Here is a 24,339-nt window from a genome sequence, read left to right on the forward strand (position 1 = left end):
CAGTGTTGCTTAATATTTTCATAATATTTTTTTTCAGGATTCTTTGAATAGAAACTTGAATAGAAACTTTCATTAAAAACAGCATTTAATGAAAATATTTTTGTAACGATATAACTCACTTTTGGTCAATATAATGCATCCTTTCTAAATAAAAAATAGTCTTAATGACTACACAGTTGCCTTTGTAAGATCTTACACCACTCAACTGACAGTGCTAAGTTAGTGTTACTAATAGGTCAGAATGTGTCTATGATAACACCCATTTTCACCCACTCATATATTAATTAATGTTAAATGCTCTTGTAAGTCTGCAAACAGTGCATGCTGACTGGATTGGATCTCAGTTTAATTCTACAGGGAGATGTCTACACATGTACCAAATCAAGTTGTATGATTAATTCATGTAGAATATAATACACGTATCCGCAAAGGCAGCACTTCAGCTGTAATCACATATGACCTTAATGGGTTTGTGTAAGGGTGTTGGGAAATAAGGCTTTGAATATTAATGATGGAGAGGCAAAGTTCAAATTGCATTGCAATGTTGTGATATCCCAAACCAATTTTCATGTTTTGTGAGATGATTCCTCATGGTCATGTGAGCTTTTTTAACAACACCCAAATTTTTAGAACTGATTGTTTTTTTTTCTGGCCTTCTCTGAATTGAAAAGAGATACAGTAGTTCACCTGAAAATGAAAATCCTGTCATGATTTACTCACTCTCTTGTTGTTCTAAATCCATATTATTTTCTTCCTTCCATCCATCATTCACAAAAAAAAAGTCAGGATGTTGGTGCTGGTGTTTTCCATAGTGAACAATACAGGTTTTCAAATGTAAATGATGACTCAATTGTCATTTTTGAGTGAATTCTTCCTCGGGACACTGTTTACAATTTAATTATATGGTGTTTGGTGCCCACACACCACCTCCCCCCTTTTCCCTTTTTTTTGTGTTAATGTGACGTCTAAATGGGATTTCAGTTAAAGTAAATGTGAATAAACACTCTGCATGATTTGTTCATTTTGTGAGTCATTCTGTTCTGTTATTGGTTTTCTTTGGTCTTTTGGACTCTTGAGTCTGGTTATTGAGGACAACAGGGAAGTTTCTCCTTACCACCATATTTTGCCGGCACAGGGTGATGGTAAAGCAGAAGCATGTGCAATCCTCATGTACATATGGACAAAGCATTACCATTTGGTGGCAGAACTCACAGTTCCTCATTAAATTCAATTTGTTGTTTTATGCTGTATTTGTTCTCATTTTACAGCTCACTCATTACTTTTATTGTAACTCTAAACCTCAGAGGTAGTTATCCCCTTTCTACTTACAAAAAGCGGCTTTGGCTTACTTGATAGTGTTGGCAAAATATTTTGTTAAAAGCAAAACTTTTTCCTTTAAACTCCTTTAAATTTTTCTGAGTAATTACATTGAGGATTTTTTAGATTATTGGTTAAAAAAGCAGCAAGTAGGTTCCAACACTACATTTGTCCAACATATTTTTAAACCTCTGTTCATTCTGATTGTTAAAAAAAATGACTAATTCCTGGAATACTGATGTTGTTTTACAGGGCATCGTATTAATTTGCAGAATATTTTCAGTTCTATTACTTTAAATTGGACCGGATCAGGATCTAAATGTTTGTTGTTGTTGTTTCTGCAGGAGGCTGGAGGGGAGAACGCAGGTCCTCACGCATCTCCTGAGGAAAGGAAGGAGAAGGTCCCCAGTCCTCATCTCAGTCAGCTGGTGGTCCTGACGGCTAGTGATACGCTTTATGGCTTGGCTGAGAGAGTCGTGGCCACTGAATCACTGTAAGCTACTTTAAACCCACTTACTTAATGAAATAATTCAACCAAAACTGAAAATTATTTTTGTTTTATTTACCTACCCTTGTTTTTGTTACAAACATGTTACATCCGCACAACATGTATTTATTTTATTAAACCAATTCAATGTTATTTTATTCATAAGGAAGCCTCTCATGTCAACCAAGGCTGTTCTTTATTTGATCAAGAATACATTGTCACGATGTCAATTTTATTTTGTATTTATTTGAAATAACTGCTTTCTATTTTCACATACATTTACTGTACAACATGTACAGTACAGTAACTTGTTTCTGTGATGGCAAAGCAAAATTTTCAGCAGTCATTAGTCCAGGCTTCACTATCACATGATCCTTCAGAAATCATTCTGATATGCTAATTTGGTGCTCAAGAAACATTTATTGTTATTCATTTTAAAACCGGTTTGCTGCTTAATATTTTTGTGGAAATTTTGATTAATTTTTTCAGGGTCATTTGATGAATAGAAAGCTCAAAAGAAGAGCATTTACATAGTAGTGTACGTATACCTAATGCATTCCCTTTTGGATGAGCTATTTCTTTAATTAGTGCCATCAAGAAAATTTCTGCACTTAAAAAGAGAAGGCAGCCAGATGGCATCTGCATATATCCAGCTGTGACGTCTTTGTAGCAGAAGCGGAATGAGACTTGCAAATGAACAAATTTACATTAAAAAGCAGGTTGACTCTTGTCTTGTGATAAAGCTTACTGTTGCTAGGTGATGAGCGTCTAACCCCAGCAGCCCCTTTCAACCAAGCCTGTCTAACCCAATCAGTCATATCACTGTGGTTGTTATCTAATCAGCGAACCCCATTAAGCCTTGCTTTTCTCCTGATGAGTTTACAGAGGTGGGCTGAGCGAGCTTTGGCAACAGCCAGGGGAGTTCATTTCATTAAGTGATGTGATGCCGCATGGGCTGATGAGAGCTACCTGAATTTCCACTGTAATCCTGAAGAGGAAGTCTTCAGGCCTCCAAACCATATCTAAACTTTCAGTCCTCCTATTCTGACCTTTATCCCGTCCCGACTGATTTTTCAGCAAGACGTTAAGCCTTCGTGCAACAGCAGGGAATCCTCCCTTGCACATTCACAGAGTTTGATCCTCCCTATAGTTGCTTTGGATGCATCCAGATGGCGTTCGATTCATGCCAAGCTTTGTGCTGGAGAACGTTTTCAAAGTCTTACATTGAAGACGGATCAGGCGATCCAGAGTTTAAGCATGGAAAAGGTTCTTCTCAGGAAAGAAGAACACAGAAACTCTACCACATTGAGTCATCAAAGCCGTGAAGGTCTCTGCTCTCCTTGTGGAGCGTGTACATGCTCTGAATGCACTACACTTGAAACCACCATTGTTTTTTTTTTTCAGAGAAGGTTAGTGGCAGTGCAGCCTCTTGTTTGCCTCCCCCTACACTTCCTTTTTTAATCGAATAATCAATGAAGGCTGCAAAGTCTGAGCAGAGAGCATGCACGAGGGTGTGAACGATAAGCGACAAAACAGGGTCTCTTGTTACTTTCTGAGTGCTGTGTTTATACAAGCATAACCATGCAAACCTTAGATTATACCATGTGTCTGTTGCTACAACAGACCTATTTCAAGATCAAGTGTTTTAAATATCAAAACAATCTAAGTGACCCCTTGCTCGCTTTTCCCTCCCACATAAATGCTACATATTTAGATGTAATTTGCTTCTGCCCTGATCATAATGCACTTGATTCAATGATTACCTTCACATTTATTTTGCCTGTTGTAATTAAATCTTCTTGAGAACACATTGTTGGTGGCTTGTCAGGGCTCTGTAGTAAGAACATTATACTAATATTTCACAACATTCCCGTTTTTACTGTTTTTCATTATGAACTTTTTAAGGTTTTTTTTTTTTTAGAAAACATTTATTCAGTACATCACAGAAAACCAAACGTCAAATTTTGAAACTTAACCACATTAGCTATGTTTCCATCACCCTGTATTAAGTATCGCATCAGAACCGAGTGATGGAAATGTAAAAAAAAAAATCCCATAATTCGCAAAAAAAAAAAATTATGCTTGTTTGAGGTGGGTTTTGTCTTGAATAATGGGAGATGGAAACACATTTCCAGAATAAATTCCTCCATGCGCATCAAAAAAAGTCATGTGACTGTGCGATGGGACAGCATAACTTGACAAACCAGCAAACCGATCTCGTTGCACAACATCTGAAATTTTGTTATAGTCATTCTGAAATGCCTGAGCAAAGTCTGTCATCAAAGTATTTCTGTATTATTGCCTCCCAGAACTGTTATGTGACTGCGTTCCCAAACAACAGGCATCCACGAAACTTAAATTATTATATTCAGTGTCTTCTCACACTTTTCTTTGTGATATTTAATGCCAGTATATCAGGAAGTGACGGTTTTGTTCTCTTTGACTCGTCGGATGGAAACTGCTTATTTGCAAATGTTTTATGCAACATTTTTAATTCTATGAAGCTTAATTCGCAACTTTGGATGGAGACTCCGCTACTGAGTAATTGTTGTTTAGTGCTGCTTGTTTCATGCATGTCTCAGCAGTCTTCAACATGCAATATAGTTTTACATATTCTGCCAATTCTAGTGTTCATTAGGTGTTATATGCAAATATTTGGGCTCTTATCGCTCAATGAACACTTATCTCTGTATGTGGGCTGTCATTAGCATAAATTATTTGGTGCCTTATGCATTGTGTTGGTAGGTGGGTACTGACTTTATGAAGTTTCCGGGTTGTACACAGCCATTGGCGGCAGAAGGAATCAAAGATTTGTAATTACCTCTTCACTCAGTTAAAGAGGCTGTTTTTTCTTGCATGCAGAATTTTGTTTCGTTTTCTGGATGCAGTTGATTTGCTCAGACAATATAAATGAATTGTATGACTGTGAGCTAACTTTGTTTTCAAATTGTAGAACTCTGGGTTGTAAGACAAAACAGGAGGGGAAAAAAATCAATTCAGCAGTTAGAAAATTATGCTAATGAATGGTAATTTCCCATCTCATTATTACAGGGCCTATAAAAAGTATTGTCCCCATGGACTTTTTCATGTTTTGTTGTTTTAAAGCACTGAATCACAGTGAACTTAATTTGACTTTGGCACCAGTGAACAGATTTTGACCATTATACATTTTACCAATCAAATATTTTGGTTTTGAATAGTTTTTGTTGCTGTTGAAATATTTTTTTGCAGTATTATTATGCATCTTTGTTTAATGTTGCAGATATGGTCAAAGATAAATTTCAAAGGAGTTTAAATTTAGTGTAAAAATACATTTTGACTTAAAAGGGGGGAAACAATTACTTTGTGTTTAATAACAGTATTAAATTTTGACCATTTTGAAGACACTTTTCATTTTGACAGTATTTTTCTGTGTATCAGTCAAAACAAAAAAGAGGGTGAATACTTTTTATAGTTACTGCAGCTCTTAATGTAGAAGCTCTTATATCCAGCCCTCAGTCTCTGTCTGTAGCTCGTGTCTGAAAATAAAATGAAAGCAGACAAATATTAGTCAGATCATACCTTTTTTCACCAGCGTAACTAGTTTTCAGCACAGCCAGTTCCCTGTGGGTAACCGATATGTAGCGATTGTGTGCCGCTGCAAACATGCAGAAACTGCTCTCTTACTTTTCCCTTTTTTTTTTTTCTGGCAGAGTTTTTCTGGCAGAGCAGTTTGAGTTCCTTCAGCCTCATCTTGACACCATGATGCCTTCAGCCAAGAAACCCTTTCTTCAGCAGTTCTACTCACAGGTCAGTTTCATTCCCAAATTTATGGCCCTGACCTTTACAGTTTCTTTTTTTGAGAGACTTTTCAAACTGCTCTCTGTCTGACAGGGTGTGTAGTGTAATGTGTTACTTTTGCTATAGGACTCAAAATGACTGTTGATGAGCTTTGCCGTCTGTGTGATTGATGTGGAGTGTTTTATGACATATACATTGGATCTTGGATATTTAATACTAAAGTTTGTTTTCCACTGTTTGGCCAGGGGTTAGGTGTAGGTACTCTTAATTGTGACCTTTTCTATGCTGTTTTCTCTATAGACTGTCTCTACAGCCAGCGAGCTCCGCAAACCCATTTACTGGATAGTGGCGGCCAAAGCCATAGATTACGAACAGATGCTGTTACTGATGGCGGGAGTGAAATGGGACATTAAAGAGATAATGTCACAGCACAATGTCTATGTGGATGTCCTTTTAAAGGTAATGTGTTTGTGAGACCGTGCAGTGGATTTTATGTGTGAGAATGTGTTGCCTCCTTTCTGTTCATTTTCACACTAGAAGAAAGCAGGTGGGAGTTCACTTAGAAGTGCATCAGTAAAGACCAGCCAACCTTTTCTTCATCTATAGTTCATTCTTGGCAATTTCTTTCCTTCTCTATAGTCAATTACAACATGGTTTGTTGAGTTTTAAGAAAACTGTCGTGTCACTGTAGGAGGCCATTGCTGACATGTCCTATCCACTCATCTGCTGTACTCACCTGACAGGAAGCAGGATGATCGAAATGTGTGGTGTCAGAATGTGTGTGTCAGAAGGTTATCCAGAGGTCTAAAGTTAAGGTTGACATGCTGGGTTTAACTGAGAGAGACAGGCGACTCCTCAAACACTGTGCAAACACTCACTCAAGTGACGGATTTGATTATGGGTTGACTTTACTGATGAGGTGAGGAATATCAGCTTTTGGGTGTTAGAGTCTGGAATTATTATTTTTTATTATTTATCTGTACTTTACATGACAAACAATCGTGTTGAGGAGCATTACTTCTAAAGAAAAAAAAGGTACCACATCATGTTATTGTATTGCTCATATACACACACAGTTCAAAAATAATATTTTACAATTTGAAATAAATGCAAATGCACATATTTCAGTACATTTAAATTAGAAATAATTAAAATACTTTTACTTATAAATACTTAAAGTACTTTTAAATATAAAATTAAATATTTAAAATAATAATATAGTACAGTATGTAATATATATATATATATATATATGTGTGTGTGTGTGTGTGTGTGTGTGTATATATAATTTAGCCAACTTTGAGTTATAATATACTATATTCAGTATTTGATTTCAGCGCTGGCACAGCTGATAAATTCTCATTAACTGTAAATAAAGTCAAAGTGCGTAGTCATGTGCAGTGGACCTTGTGTTGTTGAACCCATGCCCACTCACACAGCTGCATGTTTAAAGTGAGATAATTCAGGTTAAGTGCTGCTCCTCCAGGTGCTGCTGTGGAGAGACTTGTGGGATTTGAACTCTTGAATGAAAGCCCAGTACAGCTGCCACTGTCCCCTGTCACTGTTGCTACGTATTTCACATGAAGCACATTACGAATGCATGGAAATGCCACGTCTATGTTATAATTTACTGGCCCAATTGTGACTTCCACTGAAGCAAACAAATATGTTTATGCCCACAACGAGCAGGCATGATTGATATGTTTACCCTAATGTTGCTAGTTCGCTTTCTTCATGCAGATTTGTATTCTTCCTCCCAATTTTTTTTTTTCCTCTTGCCTAATGACTGTGCCTCATGAATTCTTCTAGATTGAAAGATCACGGTATCAATTATTTGTCAGGATCTGAATTATTAAAACGGTCAGGCTTTGGGAGTCTCATGAATTTGAGGAGCAAGTTTAAAAGGGAAAAGTTATCCCACGTTTCAGTTCCGTATGACTGGACTGAGGGTGTCTCATTCCTTTGCATGTCCACATCTCTTCTATAACCTCTGCTCATTAGCCTATATGAATTTTGCATGGAGTTAGGGAGCGATTTGAATGGCTGGCGCATATATTGAGACAAAAAAAGGCTCTGAGAGCAGATGGGGTCTTACAATTGAATTATCTCTTTGGCTTATTTGCTGAGGAAGCTTGATGAATCCCGAAATATGCATAATCATGTGGATTTACATAAGTTCCTGATCCGAGCTGCAAAGTTTTAGTGGCGAATGTAATGGAGCTTGGCTGCTAATGAAGAAATGAGGCTCACCTTTGTGCGCCCACTAAGCTGAGTGAAGCCGCTGTGGCCGTTTCTCCTGGTGCCATCATTGTAACCCTGTGCCAAGTCTGTTTGTTGAAGCCAATTTGTCTGGGTTTGCCAAGTTGACTGAATTAATTGTGTAACTGTGGAAATACTGCAGTGACTCACACTGACTCTTGCTCTTTTTAAAATTACCAAGAAAATGGCGTCCAGGTGCCTGGGCCCATTAAGGACATTTACCTATATATATTAGTAAATGTCACAATTAGTTGCCTGCATTATAGAGCAGTTATTTGTCTCTAACTACCATGTACTGGGTGAACCAGTTCTTATTTCTATAGGTTAAAATAAGGTGTTCGTCTTTTTACAGAAATGAAAATTCTGTCATCATTTAAATGCCATTCTCAAACTTTATGATTTCTATGGAACACAAAAGAGGAAATTTTAAATATTTTTCAGCTGTTTTTGTCTGAACAATGCAAGTCAGTCTGGACCAAACAGCATTGGACCCCTTTGACTTTTGTTGTATGGGGGAAGGGGGGGGGGGGGGATTGGATAAATGTATATATTAAAGTATCTTTTTTTTCTTATAGGGATAATTCACCCAAAAATGAAAATTACGCCATGATTTACTCACCCTCAAGCCAGATGTATATGACTTTGTTCTTTTAGACAAATACGACCAGAGTTATATTAAAATAAATGTCCTGGCTCTTCCAAGCTTTATAATGGCTGTGAATGGTGATTTTTTATGAAGTGCATCCATCCATCATAAAAAAGTGCTCCACACAGCTCTATGGGGTTAATAAAGGCCTTCTGAAGCGAAGGGGTGCATTTGTGTAAGAAGAATACTTGCACGCCAAGCTTCCACAAACTGAAGATAAAATAAGGCTTTTTTCTTAGCTTTTTCTGCTAATTGATTTAAGAGTCTGATATTGTGACCATTTCGAACCAATACTGATGACAGCTCAGAAGTGACATTTTCGTTCTTTAGGATGGTTAAGTGTGGTTACAGGATGTAACCTTCATGTGGTTTTTAGTGCATTTTTTTGCACTGAGAAATCAAAAACCTTTCCGCTTGCATTGCTTTAATGCTTATTAATCTGATCTATGTTTACTGTGATTAGTTTCTTGGTATGAATTCTTACACTGTCTCTTGCAGGAACTATAAATCATAATTAGATACTGAGAAACAGTAATCTTGACACCAGCACTTCTGTGTTCTTCTTAAAACCATATTTCTAAGCTGTAAAATAAACTCGATATTTGTTAAATTAATTCAGAAGATTAAAGGTAGCAAAATAACCCAGACAACTTGCACAGCAGTTTTAGTGCTCTTGGCTTTGTATCAACATTCAAGGTGCGAGCCCACAGTACATGTAGTCCTTGGCTCTCTCAAATGAGCCATATGTCATTGCGTTGAGAAAGTTATGGGCGGGTTTTCCTGTCACAAGTGAAAGAGAAATGGGCTTGAACACAGCTGAATCAACACCTCCGTGAGCAGCCGGCTTATACAGTACAGGTTTTTGTACATGGCACGGCTTTATCGAGACATCTGCACTGCAGAGACAGTTTCACTGTATAGCCTGGATCCTGTAGGTTTGACAACCTGGTCCGCCAATATGGCTCCAGTGAACATTTATAGACTGCTGTTTACGCTTCTCTGATTCTGTGATTTAATTTACACCTTTGTTGGGATTTCTGGACTTGTACTGCATGCTAAAACAAAACCGCTTCTAGCCCGTTCATGACCTCTCATCCAGATGGTTCCAACACCACCCAATAAGAACGCTGTGATTAAGGTGAACGGTTAACAGCAAGCACTGGACACAAAGGAGGACGCAACCCAAAATGGTTAAGGGTCAATGACAACTAAGTGTGTCCCCTATAACTCAATCTTTTAGCAATCTAGTTTAAAATGCACATGCAAATTTCTTAGAAATGTACTGTTTGTAATCATGTGGGTTTCATGCAGTTTTGAAAAACTTTCACGACGTTTTCAAGAAATGTTTCAGTTCAATATCCTGTTATGTGACCAAGTAAAAAGTTACCTATTTTCCTTGAGTATATACTAATCATAATTGTTTAAAAAATATATATATTTTTTCAGAAATATTGTTCAATGTTTATTCATAAATAATGTTTTTGAGGCTTTATATTCAATGAGTTGAGAGTTTTATAACCCTGACATTTTTAACTAAAAAATATAAATTTATTTTAGAAGCGGTCCATTCAAGTCATTCCATGTATAAATTACATTTGTAATGGTTTTCATTTATTATTTTTCAGTGTTTAATTATGAATCTTTTTTTTAAGTAATGAATAGATCCAAACAAAACATGGGCGGCATGACATTGACCCATATATCATCATCTGTTTTCTGCAGGAGTTTGAGAAGTTTAACCAGAGACTGGGAGATGTGTCGAAAATAGTTCGGATTCCTCTGCCTGTGTCCAATGTCTTATGGGAGCACTGCATCCGTCTGGCCAACAGAACATTAGTGGAGGGGTAAGTGGGCTACCAAGCTGAATCAAATGGGTGTGGATGTCTTTGAGACCACCTGCTCTCAGATAAATCTGCTACCACAGAGTGTTTTTATTGGAATAGTGGCCATCACAAACCACTCAGCCCTTTCCCAAACAAAGAAAATAGTTTGCCGGACCAGTTGGATCACATACAGGTCCACTGAGTTCAGCAATGGCCAAAGAACCTCCTATTACTGTGGCAATACCACTTCTCATTGGTAGTGTTGATGGAACTGGGTTTTTAAGTACTTTCTATTTAATTTTATAAATCCTCTAATGAATTAAACACATATCTAGTAACGTTACCTCTCAGCTTCTCTTCAAGGATTTGCCTGTATTGTCAAATATTATATACTTTATTAACTATTATTACTTGGCCAAATTGTTGTCACAAAGTTTCAGTTCCTCCTATTGAAAAACAAACACAGAATATGGCATTGTCACCATCTTGCTTGGTATTTTTTGGTATTGCGCTGTATTTGGTGTGCCAAACACAGCACTTCACTTTCAGGCCAAAGAGCTCAAGTTTAGTCTCATCAGACCACAAAATATTCTTCCAATAGATTTCATGTTTTGTTACATGGCTTCTAGCAAATTCCAGACTGACTTCATGTTGGCTTGTCTCAAAAGTGACTTTCTTTTGGCTGATCTCCCAAAGAGTCATAAGACTCAACACTTGCTGTTGTCTTCCCCTTTCATTCAAACTGCTCTGGAATTCCATGTAGTCCATCTGGCATCTTGGTAATCTTTCTTACAAATGCCCTTTTTATCCAGTTGCTCGGTTTTGTAAGATGGGCTGACCTTAGAAGTGTTTGGGTTGTGCCACGCTCTTTCCGTTTTGCTTTACTGGACGTAGAAGGTTAATAGCTTTGCCAGTCTTTTTATAACCATCTACTTTCTTCCTAACAACTTCTTGAAGTTCCTCAGGCAGATCTCAGTTGATTGGATCTTCTCACAAAGTCAGTGATATTTATGCTACAAGACAGCACAAGTGGAACACTAGTGGATTTGACATGAGTATGAATCTGCTACATTGATAATTGAATGTCTTATCCAGTATAATTAAATTGTATTTAACAGAATGGATGAGTACAGTAAAAATAGTAATATTATGAAATATTATTACAACTTTAAATAGCTTTTTTAAATTTTAATATATTTTAAAATGTAATTTAATCCTGTGATGGCAAAGCTGAATTTTCAGCAGCCATTACTCCAGTCTTCAGTATCACTTGATCCTTCAGAAATCGGTTTAATATGCCGATATGCTGATTTGGTGCTCAAGTAATGTTTCTTTTTATTTTCAGTGTTGAAAGCCATCATATGTATTGCTTGATATTTTTGTAAACAATGGTACTTTTTTACCCTGAATTCCTTGATAAATTATAGATTTTCTACAATTTTCATGTTCAACTTGCTTCAATAGTATATTCACTATCAAAGCAAATGTACTCATAGCCAGATGCTTTTAAACCACAGCTATATGTATTAAAACTGCAAATCTGAATGAAAGGTTTAGTTTCTCCTGTTCTTTATTCCTCTGCTTAAATAGTGGAGCTAGCCAGACGAACTTTTGCCTTTTTCAATTATGGCTTGGCTGGCAGTGATTGTTTTGAGAGATGCAAACCTTTTATCACTGGGGACTCGTGGGTGTGTGGAATCTTGTGCTACGTGTTGATGGTATTTGATTTAAGACAAGAAACAGAGATTTTCAGCTACCTCATTGATCTTGTGTTTGGAACAACTAACGTGTAGTGCTTTTCCCCAGTTTTACCTTTTTCCTGAGGCATGCTCCTACTGTAGATATTGTAAAAATGCATTAGTTCTGTGAGGATTCATCAAATGACAGTAATGACTTTGTGCCAAGAGCAGAATGCCTTTGTTGCTCTCAAATAGCTGAATATATAAATCCATCAATGTTGTTTGATTTCTTCATATTTATTTTTCCTTCTTGTTTCCTCTTCTTGCACCATCCTTCTTGCACCCATCTGCTTGTCACTAGTCGTGAGCCAGATTATTGTAAATAAATGTCAGAAAAGTTTACGTGGCAGGGTGCGACATGCAACTTAGAAGCCATGTCTTCTCCAAAGAGCTGGTTGTCAACCTGTCTTCCATCACGCTCTCCTTACCCCAGTATATTATCTTCAGTGTGCTGGCAATCTCAAAGCTCACAGACCTGCAGAGAAGTTCTTATATTCGTCACCCCCTCAACATAATGGAGATTTGCTGTGAGCACATTTGACATGACTTGGCAGGCACCTCTTGACTTCAGAGTGGTTCTTCATAGTAAAGCTTCACTGTAGACATCTGGATTTAGTCACATATGAAAATAAAACACATCAGAATAATGCATTTTTCTAGCCATGTAATCCATTGATTATTCATTTCTGTCGCTTGGGAGTGCATAAAGAAGTAATAACACACTGTCCAGAGACGAAAAGACTTTTTTTAAACAACTGAGAAGCCCAGTCTAAGCTCACAATAGTGTGCGTAACAACAGCACAGATGGACTGATGTGGAATGACTGTATGTTCCCAGAATATCTAAGAAACTCTAAAGAATCCTCTATAAACTCATCATTCCTGTATTGTTCAGCCCATCTGGGCTGCCATTGGCCAAATGTGTGCTTTGGTTAAAATCATTTGTACAAAGTGCCACACATTAAGACTCAAAAACCTGAGGACAATTTAAAATAATAGGTAGATAATCAGTATGGTAATGATTTATTTTGTCAATTAATTAATCCGATATTAGGGTAAGGTTTAGGTTTCCTGTAACACCAGTTTGTCATAATCCTCTGATTTCAGAGGTAGCTTAGGTGCAGGACTGTGATTTTTTAAAAGGAAGTTTTTTAGCAAGACAAAATATATAGTTGATAAGAGCATGGCCCAGCATAGATTGGCAAGTACCTCCTGGCAGGATTCAGCTGTACACCTGCATCATAAGGTCAAGGCCCACTTGTTTGAAAATGGCAGAGCACAATCTTTGAGGGCAGATTGTTTGAAAGAGGTGTTAAAGAGGCTGTCTGTGTGAAGCTGGAGCAGTCTGTATCCGCTAGCTTCGCTGCTTTCTCTGCCTGTGCAGTTTTGCTCAAAACTGAACAGTGATTGCTACTGCAGGGAGTTAACGCTCTCTGTAATCATCACATGTTCAGGTAGACAGCATCCACCGCATTTTGTAAGCTGAGAAAATTCGTCCTAAAGTCGTCCTATAGCTGATTAAATGCTGGGTTAGTTCCCGAAACATTGAAGGGTTACTCAACCCCAAAATGAAAATTTTGTCATTAATCATTTACCCCCATGTCGTTCCAAACCCGTAAAAGCTTTGTTCGTCTTCGGAACACATTTTAAGATATTTTGGATGAAAACTGGGAGGCTTGTGACTGTCCCATTGACTGACAAACAATTAACACTGTCAACGCTCAGAAAAGTATGAAAGACGTTGTCAAAATAGTCCATCTGCCATCAGTGGTTCAATCTGAATGTTATGAAGAGATGAATACTTTTTGTACGCAAAGAAAATACAAATTATGACTTTATTTAAAGCTACGGTGACACGGAGGAGACAAATTTTGCCATTACAGGAATAAATTATTTTCAATATTTCAAAATATTGCTGTTTTTAAACAAAAAAATTCTTGAACAGTAGCATTTATATGCATAACTAAAAAGCATTTAATCTTTAAAGTACCATTACGTATAATCAAGGTGAAGAGACAAATTTCTAAAAATCTTCCAAAATCTAAATTTTGGAAGATTTTTAGACTTAGCCAATTCATCCTAACACCAATTCTAATGATACCCATTTCAGACACTCTTTGTACAAGTAGACTCTGCCAGTGCAGCGCCGAGTTGCATTCCAAATCATTGCCGGCCATCAAGCAGAACGTGACAAGAAGGAAGGAGGCAGGGAAATAGAGGGATATATTGGCAGACTGGATATACTCAATAGGCCCAGCATTATCTTTCCCCTCACAGAAAGTAATTACACCGCTGTCAGCCAAAAAGTAAACAGGGGTGTCAACAGCACTGAACTCTGCATGGATGCTTGTTTGCCTTGGATGCATCTACACCAGAAATCGATGCTTTGGTTGTGTTGGATGCTTAGGGCTCAGGACTGCAAACCGAGACCCACAAGCTGTACAAATCAAAAGGTGTCAAACTATACAAATGGCAAATTTGATCAAAAATGGCCCTTAGCATTTGGTGTCTTTTGGAGTAATAGTCTTTTGGCTATTAATATTATTTAAGCCGAAAACCAGATATGTGGAGCATCTATGCCAATTTATTATTTTATGAGTATGCAGCCCTATATTTTAACATTTTTATCATGTCTTTACATTCAGAAGGGGACCTAGATACAGAAATAATGATCTCCGCTATCGTAAATCTTATTATATGGCCCTGGAAGATTAGAAGACTTGATTCTGATTGGTCAAACACTGCATTGTTGCTCTATTTATCTATTTACTGATGTATTCTTATTGACTTTCCATTGACAATTATGGTGGCCTAACGGTTAGTGAAGTTCCAGGTTCAATCACTGATAGGACATAAGGTTAAACGTAAGCCGTAGAGTTACAAGCACAATTGTGCTCATGAGCAAGACACTTAACCTGAGGTTACTGTAGGGAACAGTCTCTATGATTAATGTAGCATAAACTGTCAACAGTTAATGAATGCCCTTTATCTGTTTGTCGCACACCCACCTCTGCTCTCCTTCTCTCCTGCTGTCTGCCAGCTATGCAAATGTGAAGAAATGCAGTAATGAAGGACGTGCGCTGATGCAGCTGGACTTCCAGCAGTTCCTGATGAAGCTGGAGAAGCTCACCGACATCAGGCCAATTCCAGACAAGGAGTTCGTAGAGACCTACATCAAGGCATACTACCTTACTGAGAATGACATGGAGCAGTTCATCAAGAACCACAGGGTAAGATGGATGACACCTGACAACACTACGTTCGCCGGTTGTTAAAAGGTGCTAAATAGGTTTTATATATTGCTAAATGCTTTGAAATGGCTACAAATTGTTCATTCATACAATCAAAACAAGTCAAGTAAAAACACATCAAATCAATAGTAATCAAGGCTAAAGAACTCAAGAATATTAAATATTATGTGATGTAACATTTTATTTTATAAAAATGTATTCACTAATGTAACTACATAACAATAAACTCATATATATTCTACTACGTGAACAGTTTGAAGTAATAATGCAAATGAATCCATCATTAAAACATATTCACATTTAATCTTATTCACGAAAAGGAATAATATCTGGAACATTTTGTTGCTGAAATTCAAGGGCCCGTCTACACGACAATGTTTTCAGCCAAAAACGGGAAACTTTTTATGCGTTTTGCCTGTTCGTTTACACGACAATGGTGTTTTGGGGACTGAAAACGTGTTTCAAAGTGCAAGTTTTTGAAAACGACGCTGTTGTCGTTTCCATGTAAACACCCAATATGGGAATCTTTGAAAACGGTGACGTCATGCGCGTAGACGTGTAGTAGACATACACTGTAGACATGTGCAGTATGTGTCGATTTTAAAGGCAAACGCGAACAAACATACACAACAATGGCGGAGTACATGGTACTATTGTTGCTGCTCGAGTTTGCAGTTTGGATTTATAACGCTAACGCTAAGTCTGGATTTATTTCACCAATATTACAACCAACAGCGGAGACCCATCATATACATCATATAATCGTCACTTCCCTACAGGTACTGTTTACTAACAAGGTGACAGCGCCAACTACTGGCCTGTCATACGTAATACAGCGTTTTGGGCCGTTTTCACGGGTATGTGTAAACGCAAATCGTTTTGAAAACGTTGTCGTGTATATGTGAAACTTTTTAAAAACGCAAGGGAAAAACTTTTCAGTTTTTTACTACATCGTTGTCATGTAAACGTAGCCTAAGTCCCCGTTTACACTAGTGCGTTTTAGTTAAAACGCATAACTTTTGCTATGATTACACCTATCGTTTACACTACTCCAGCCTTTTCGAGGTCGAAAACGGAGACTTTTGAAGACTCCAGAGTTGCGTTTCAGGCCCTATTTACAGTAGTGCGTTTTCGTTTTAAAACGGCGTTTTAGAATGAAGACAATAAACGTTTACACTGGCGTTTCCGCTGCGTTTCAGAAACGATCTCCGTTTACACTACACAACCGAAAAAGCATGTCACATGACCATATATGCAGATATGTATAGGTAGATTCCCTATTATTTAGATCGTGGACACGTCTGCGTGCTTGGAGCGGTCGAATAGCGAATCTACCTATACGTATCTATGGGTACAATAATGAACATGATGTTATTGTTTGCACGGTCATCAAGGATACGCAGAGCGAATGTGGGCGGCCACACCATTGTTTTCAAAAGTCTCTGTTTTGGTCCGTTTACACTGAAACGCAACCCTGGAGTTTTCAAACTAAAACGGGGTCTGCAGTGTTTTCAAAAGTCTCAGTTTTCGACCTTGAAAACGGTAGTGTAAAAGATAGGCGTAAGTTATGCATTTTAAAACGAAAACGCACTAGTGTAAACAGGGCCTCAGTGTAAACGGACCAAAATGGAGACTTTTGAAAACGATGGCATGGCTGCCCACATTCGCTCAGCGTATCCTTGACAACTGTGTAAACAATAACTGCATCCTCATTGTTGTACCCATAGATATGTATAGGTAGATACCCAATTCGACCGCTCCCAGCACATAGACGCGTCCGTCATCTAAATAATAGGGAATCTACCTATACATATCTATGGTTGTACCTGCGTGAATGGTCATGTGACATGCGTTTCGGTTGTGTAGTGTAGACGGAGATAGTTTCTGAAACGCAGCGAAAACGCCAGTGTAGACGAGGATCATTTTCATTTTAAAACGAAAACACACTAGTGTAAATGGGGCCTAAGTCAGAGATGTTTTTAAAACGTTCCTGTCTTAAAACTTTAGTTCTTGCAAATGATAATATCTCAAAGCTAATCTAATTTAATATTACCATCAAAACCGTTGTGAAAATGGTTCTATATATCATGGATCACTAATTGTTTCCTATGTATATGTTAAGAAAAATCCCAGTGATGCTGCTTAGTAAAGCATGTAAAGCAGGCTGGCTTTAACTCCTCATTAATATGATGTAAGGCATCTCTAGTAGAGATTTATCACTAGTTTGTTTTGTTTCACCAGGAGTACTCTATGAAGCAGCTGACTAACCTGGTCAACGTCTGCCTCGGGTCCCACATCAACAAGAAAGCACGACAGAAACTCCTCGCAGCTATCGATGACATTGACCGGCCGAAAAGATAAATAAATATCACCTAACCACCTCACCAAGCTCCACAGAAAACACACACCTTCAATGTTACTTGTCCAGTATCTATTATCATGCACGGGCTGCATTTTTTTAACCATGTAAACGTTTGCAGTTTCTGTTTACATTTTATTACCAATGTAAGCAGGACATGCTCTGACTTTGTATGAAGTGGTCATTTGAAGGGCTGTAAAGGATAATGGATAATGAAGGTGTTATAAGTATCACTTGAATCACAACACGAATGAATGACTCATGCGCTATCAAACAGTAATTTAAACATAGCAATGGTTAAGCAACCCTTTTTGAGAAATTTGTGCTGGATCTGCATTTTTAAAATGATACCAAGATTCACTCTAACACACTGAGACTCCGTCTCTGATACTTTACACAAAAAGCATGTGCGTTCCTTGTCTGGTTTTGACAGGTCACTGTCATTTTGCTAGCTGTGCGTCACTGGTCTCGCCCTGTTACAGATTCTAGAGACGTATTGTAGTGTTGTTGTCATTTGCAAACACATTTGTGCAGGAATGTGATTACTTAAATGTTAATAGTAATAATAGAGCAAGACTCTAAAAAAAGACCTGAAACCTTCTGTTAGAAAGTGATAAACCTATTTATTTCAGATACCGTACGTCTGAAATGCAGAGATACTGTGTTTCTCCTGCTGAAATGTCTTGCTTTGTTTGTAGTTACTAAATTGTGTAATACTATTCAGCTGTAACAAGTTGAAGGCAAGGTCGTATAATAAATACGCTAACATTTTTATCATGCGAATGATATTTTATCATTTGTTTCATCCTTTTTTGTGGTATGAAAACCTATCACAATATGCCAGTGTATTCAGTTGACATTTGAATACATTTTGATGTTCAAGTGTGCTGAATCCTCACATTAAAAAAAACATTGGCTGAGTGTAAGCTGTGTGCTCAGTGAAATTGAAAAATGAAGTCGCTGATCTGAATCCCTGAGCATGTCTCTGTTTCCCGCTCTAGTCTAGCTGTTAGAAGTTAGCATAGGACTGGACTCTCCCTCCGGACTTCTCGTAACGCAGTCAGCTGAAGAAAAACTTGCTGCCATTTATAGAACCTGCTTGGATATTTTTAGAGCAGCTTTGCTGTTTTTTTTTTTGTTTTTTTATCCGAGTACACCATATGCTCCACTTTAGTAGAATCTCATTGATCAACAGTTAGCTTATCAGCATACATTACAAATCCTGAATTTTTCTGAAATGTTCTTTACCAACTTTCCACAATGACATATTACCCTTCAGGTATGTTTTTTCCCATGCGCTGTGCAGTTCCCTTTAATCCTCTATAGGAAGTGAAGCTTTAGCACTAATTAATTGGCTTCTCTTTCTCCTGTTGTGCTGCACTTTAAATAGCCTGCTTGGGATGGAGAGTATGTATTGATTTGGCCGTGACTCATTGTGAGTGGGAGGCATTTTTATGTTTTTTTAATGGCCAGCAGGAGGGCCGTCTGGAAACCATTGTGTTCTAAAACATCAGAGGGACCACCTGAGAGAACATCCTCTCTCACACCTTCATAACCATGCATAGCAGTTTATCATTCACTGAAATATGGAAATACAGTGCCAGAGGATTTCTCCTATGAACTGGTAACACTCATTCATAGTGCATGTAATTTCATCCTATGCTATTTTGTTTTATTTTGTAAAATAAAAATTAACTAGTCAGATCTACTAGAAAGTTACAAAACAAACAAATGTGGAGAGTTCTCTTTCCTCAAATCGTCAAAAATATCTTTCAATTATCAAATAAAACCAATTCAGCTATTTCATAATGCAAACATTTAAAAAAAATAATAATAATAAATTCCAAAATGCTTATTGTAAACCCACCCATATCAGCATGACTGCCTGCTTCGGGTTCTGGAATATTTTGACACATTCAGCGTTCTGCACTGAAAATATAAATTATCACAAGAACAACACCATCACATTTGCATATACTGTATAATAATTTAAATTTATCTTCTTTCTAACATCTGTTTGTATACTTAATTATGGTTGGTGGTCTTCCATACATACGTTTAAGCAACTATAGCTGCCAGAATCAACTTCTAAAAGCTAATTTTACCTAAAAAGCCAGAACAATTTTTCTCTGTTAATTGATGTCATAATGTAAGTATGCTGACTGCTTTGCTTAAAACAGAGTTTGGACTTCATGCTGTTTTATCAGAGGAGATTTATCATGGTGTTCTGGTTATATTCTGGAGCGTTTCATTACTGTCATGGCTAGTGTGCTGCAATTCCTCCACGGTGAACCTGCTTGAATCACACCACACTCAGGCATGTGCTCCTGATCAAGGTTGACTTTTTCACACTTATTTTAGATATCTGTGCTTCACTGGTTGTTGGTATACTTCATCAGCACCATCTATTTTTGTGTACATCACCAAATATTGGTGTTACAGATGAACATGAATATTTTCATCAAGTTAGATTATAAATCACTCAAACCCCTTTATATATACCCTGTCTACTTAACCTTAGGTCTCCCACATCTACCGTGTTTTAAGTTGTTGTTTTTTTTTTTAATATATTATTTGTTTGTAGTTCCTAAACTGAATCTTCCCCAAAAGCACAATGGATTGTGGGCAGTATTAAAGGGATAGTTCACCCCAAATTTGAATTGTTGTCATCATCTAACCCACTTGTCGTTTTTTTTATTCTGTTGAATAAAAAAGGAGATATTTTGAAAAATGTTTGTATCCAAACAGTTCACGGCCATTGATTTCCATAGTAAAGAAAAACATACACAGGTTAACAAACTACAGGGAGAGTAAATAATGACAGTTTTCTTTTTCGGTGAACTTTTTCTTTTCTTTGCATCTTTTTCTTTTCGTTTTGGCCTTCTGTTGACACTAAGACGGTGCTTTAGTTTACAAAAACTATAAGCTTTTTGAAAACGCTCTCCAAAGTGGATAAATTTGACAATGCTGTTTCCGCGTGGTGGTGTTTGGAAACTGAGGTATCTGAAAACGATGATGCATATTTAGTCATGTGATGCATATTGTACCAATAGATAATCTAGGTTTATACCAGTATTGTGCCAGTTTTGTGTTATTCACTTTCACACCTTTCCTAAAATGTTACTTTGTACACTCTACATATTACATTCCTGCAAAGATGACAGAAAATTTACTTGCAATTGCTGACCTGCAGCAAAATGTAAGAGCAGTTACATTTTAGATCAAACATACAATTATGAGTTCAGTGTGACCTGGGTGCATCAGTGAATGTAGCGATATTTTCCTAAATAAAATGATCCTGCCTGAATTAATTGCATGAAAACTTATGTCAGTATCGTCTCTGTGACCTTTTTATGAGGTTTTACGCATGTGCAGCAAGGTGAATTTAGCATTTCCCTACATTTTCCTATTTCAGTGTGGATGAGAGTTTTTTTAAAAGGCTTCTGTGGACGGAGTTTTTTTTTTAATGGAAATGCTGTTTTCAAATCTATCCGGATTGATGTAGATGTAGCCAAAGAGTGTATATGGATCTGAATTTTTACTGGAAATAGTAGACCTTCAGAATAATTTTAAATACTATTTAGGATGGATAGTATGCAAATTGGGATGTAGCAAATATTTTCAGACACCAAAAAGCGTGTCTGAGAATGCGTCTCAAATCTGTCTATACTTTGTCCAATGCCGTGAAAGGTTAATTGAGGAAAAACAGGACCATCAGTAAGGATCAACAGGCTTAGTATTAATTAGCACACCAGTCCCTTTTAAAGTCACATGGACTAATTACCCTGAAGCCTTGTCATTTTTCTGATTGTCATGTTTTTTCTAATTGACCTTTACAGATCAACAGCTTTATAGCATTGAACCCAATCTCCTCTGACATTGTAAATTATTTCATAGCATAGAGTTACTTATTATTAGCGTGACATTTTGGTGATGGTCACATCAGCCGTTCTTCAGCTCTAGTGGTGCTGCACTGTCACTCAGCGAAGCTTTTCTTTGTTGTATTGAGACATCTGAGGTGACAGATTCAGTTATATACGATATGATCGCTTGCCTTTACATGAGCGGCCTGGGAATTCATGCCAGGACTTATTGAATCTTATTGGTCCCATGGTGAAAGCAACATTCATACATAGCTGGATTTATATCCCATGCACAGGTGTAGTGAGACATTTTCCAAGCTTTGTCTTCCTTCTCAATCCATCTCTCTGTAAACAAAGAATGCGGGGAAATGTGAGCACTGAGCACCCTGAAGGATCTGCGCAAGTTGCCCTGACAACACCCCCCCCCCCCATCATTCAGTTTCAGGAGCATCTCACCATGGTAGCAGGATTACTGGCTATACAGACTCTCCGCCACTTGTATTTTGACTTTTGTGGGTCAGTGAGTTAGTTTGCTTCTGTTTACATGCTCATTTCTACTTCCTCAATGCAATTGCATCTTGGGGAAAGCATCTGCACTCTTAAAAATAAAGGTTGTTACTTTTTTTTTCAGCAATGCTATCGAAGAACTATTTGGTTTTCTCAAAGAACATTTGAATAATCCAAGGCTGCAATATAGTGTACATTAATCCAGATATAATCGTAAATTCACCTTTTTATCTACATTTTGGCCACAATGAGCCTGTTTTTATCCAGTAAAACCTGAGCATTTTGAAGACTCTTCCAAGTGGAAAAACATTTAAAAATGCAATTTTCACACTGTTGAATGGACTGTGAAAATGGAGGTATTTGAAAACAATGCCGCATGTTTAGTCATGTGATGTGTATTGTACCAATATATATATCTGTTTATACCATTATGTTCCTGCTGTGTTGCATACACTCTTAAAATAAGTTATTACATTGTTTCATTGTTACACCGTTAGAAAATGTAATGCATTAAAAACACATACGCAAACGTTCAAGTATTATAATGAATCTTTTATCTTAGGTTACAGTTATTTATGAAAAGATGTAATGCATTACAATGTACAATATGCATACCTGGTCACACATATGACAAATAAACTTTGACTTCTGCATCAATAAACTCCTAATTTGCTAATTGTTAATAGTAAGAATAGTAGTTGTTAAGTTTAGATTTTGGGTTTGGTTAGGGATGTAGTATATGGTCAAGCAGAATATGTACTTTATAAGTACTAATAAATAGCCAGTATGTTAATAGGCATGCTAATAAGCAACTAGTTAATAGTAAGAATTGGTCCCTGTTCTAAAGTGTTGCCAAAGATTATTTCAAAAACTGTTCACTGAAAGGTTCGTGAAAACGTCCTTTTGGAACCTTTATTTCAGGGGTGCCCAACCCTGTTCCTGGAGATCTACCTTCCTGCAGGGTTCAGCTCCAACCCTGATCAAACACAACTGAACCAACTAATTAGGGTCTAAAGGAGCACTTGATAATTACAGACAGGTGTGTTTGATCAGGGTTAGAACTGAACTCTGCAGGAAGGTAGATCTCCAGGAACAGGGTTGGGCACCCCTGCTTTATTTCATTGTGTAAATGTTACTTGAACAATCTTCAAATACATTCCTGCAAAGATTAGAGAATATTTACTTGCAATTGCATTTTAAACCAGAGATGAATTGCCTGTGGCTAATAAAATTAGCCTTTATTCTAAACTTTATTCTAACTGGTCTCCGTGAGCTTGTTTTACAATTTCCAAATGACTAAGTAAGATGACTAATGCTTTCTTAATATTTTGTGGACGAGAAACCTTTGGAAATGAAACTGCCATTTTCAAATGTATCCGGATTATTGTAGACATGGCCTAAAGAATCTTTTTCCACTGTAAAGAACATTTTCTACAATAGAAAGGTTCTGTGGATGTTTTAAGGTTCTTCGTAGATAAATCAGAGCCATTGAAGATCTTTATTTTGTGGAGAAACAGTTGAACGTTTTGTGATATGTATTTGCTGATGGGTGCAGTTTTGACAGGCAGACGTATTTGATATCATTTTATCATTAATCATGAGTCTTATGCATTATGTTCTCTATGCAGGAGGCTGTAATAAATCTGTCTCTAGACATTAAACGGTACGTTGGCAGCATACGAGGACAGCTCAATATTTTGAGCAATGTCAGATCTGCCAGTTCTGCAGGTAACCAGCAATACCTAGAATTCAGACCTTGAGCATAATATAAGATGGCAGGTTGAAAGTATATTTATTGGGTAGTCAGTTTGTCTTATTGATTCAGCTCTGCCTTTAATTGGACTGACTGTGGGAAGAGAAGCGGTTGGTCGATAGAAGTGAAAGAGCAGCAAAACATTTGTTTACCTGGATATTCATATAAAATGCCATCCAAATGCTACAGTATCACAAGTTTGTGAATGATCAGATGGTTTTTCAAAAGTAGGCAGGCAAGCTTAATTTTAACACAAGAACTTTGGCGTCCAAGTCAGCAGTTTATACTGTAGCTGCGACTCTCACTTTCTTTTAAAAGAGTGTTTAATTGAAATACATCCTGTTTTATGGACATTTTTTGTGCTCAGTAAACTCCATTTAGGATTTAATTATGTGCTTTGATTTTTATGAAGACATTTCCAGTATTATTCTGATCATACTGTGAGTCTTGAGCTTTATGAGGCTGAAGGAATGGATATGATTGTTCTGCTCCATAAAGTCTGAGCTCTGTAATGTAAGAGAGTAACAAATCTCACAGCCAGCAGTCTTCCTGCCAG

General features: G+C 37.3%; 1 protein-coding gene across 2 annotated transcripts in view; it reads left to right on the plus strand.

Moving 5' to 3' along the window:
• Window positions 1–19,480, plus strand: part of vps50 (VPS50 subunit of EARP/GARPII complex) — a 122,038-nt gene extending 102,558 nt beyond the window's left edge. For both annotated transcript variants that reach the window (XM_079441954.1, XM_079441955.1), the window contains 6 exons: window positions 1,662–1,810; window positions 5,497–5,593; window positions 5,885–6,043; window positions 10,212–10,333; window positions 15,091–15,280; window positions 17,543–19,480. In XM_079441954.1, the coding sequence (XP_079298080.1) occupies window positions 1,662–1,810; window positions 5,497–5,593; window positions 5,885–6,043; window positions 10,212–10,333; window positions 15,091–15,280; window positions 17,543–17,662 (837 nt within the window). In that variant the 3' untranslated portion in view covers window positions 17,663–19,480. The remainder of the gene's footprint in view (window positions 1–1,661; window positions 1,811–5,496; window positions 5,594–5,884; window positions 6,044–10,211; window positions 10,334–15,090; window positions 15,281–17,542) is intronic.
• Window positions 19,481–24,339: the final 4,859 nt, after the last annotated feature.

This window comes from Barbus barbus, assembly GCF_936440315.1.
Source record: "Barbus barbus genome assembly, chromosome: 19".
Classification (NCBI taxonomy): domain Eukaryota; kingdom Metazoa; phylum Chordata; class Actinopteri; order Cypriniformes; family Cyprinidae; genus Barbus; species Barbus barbus.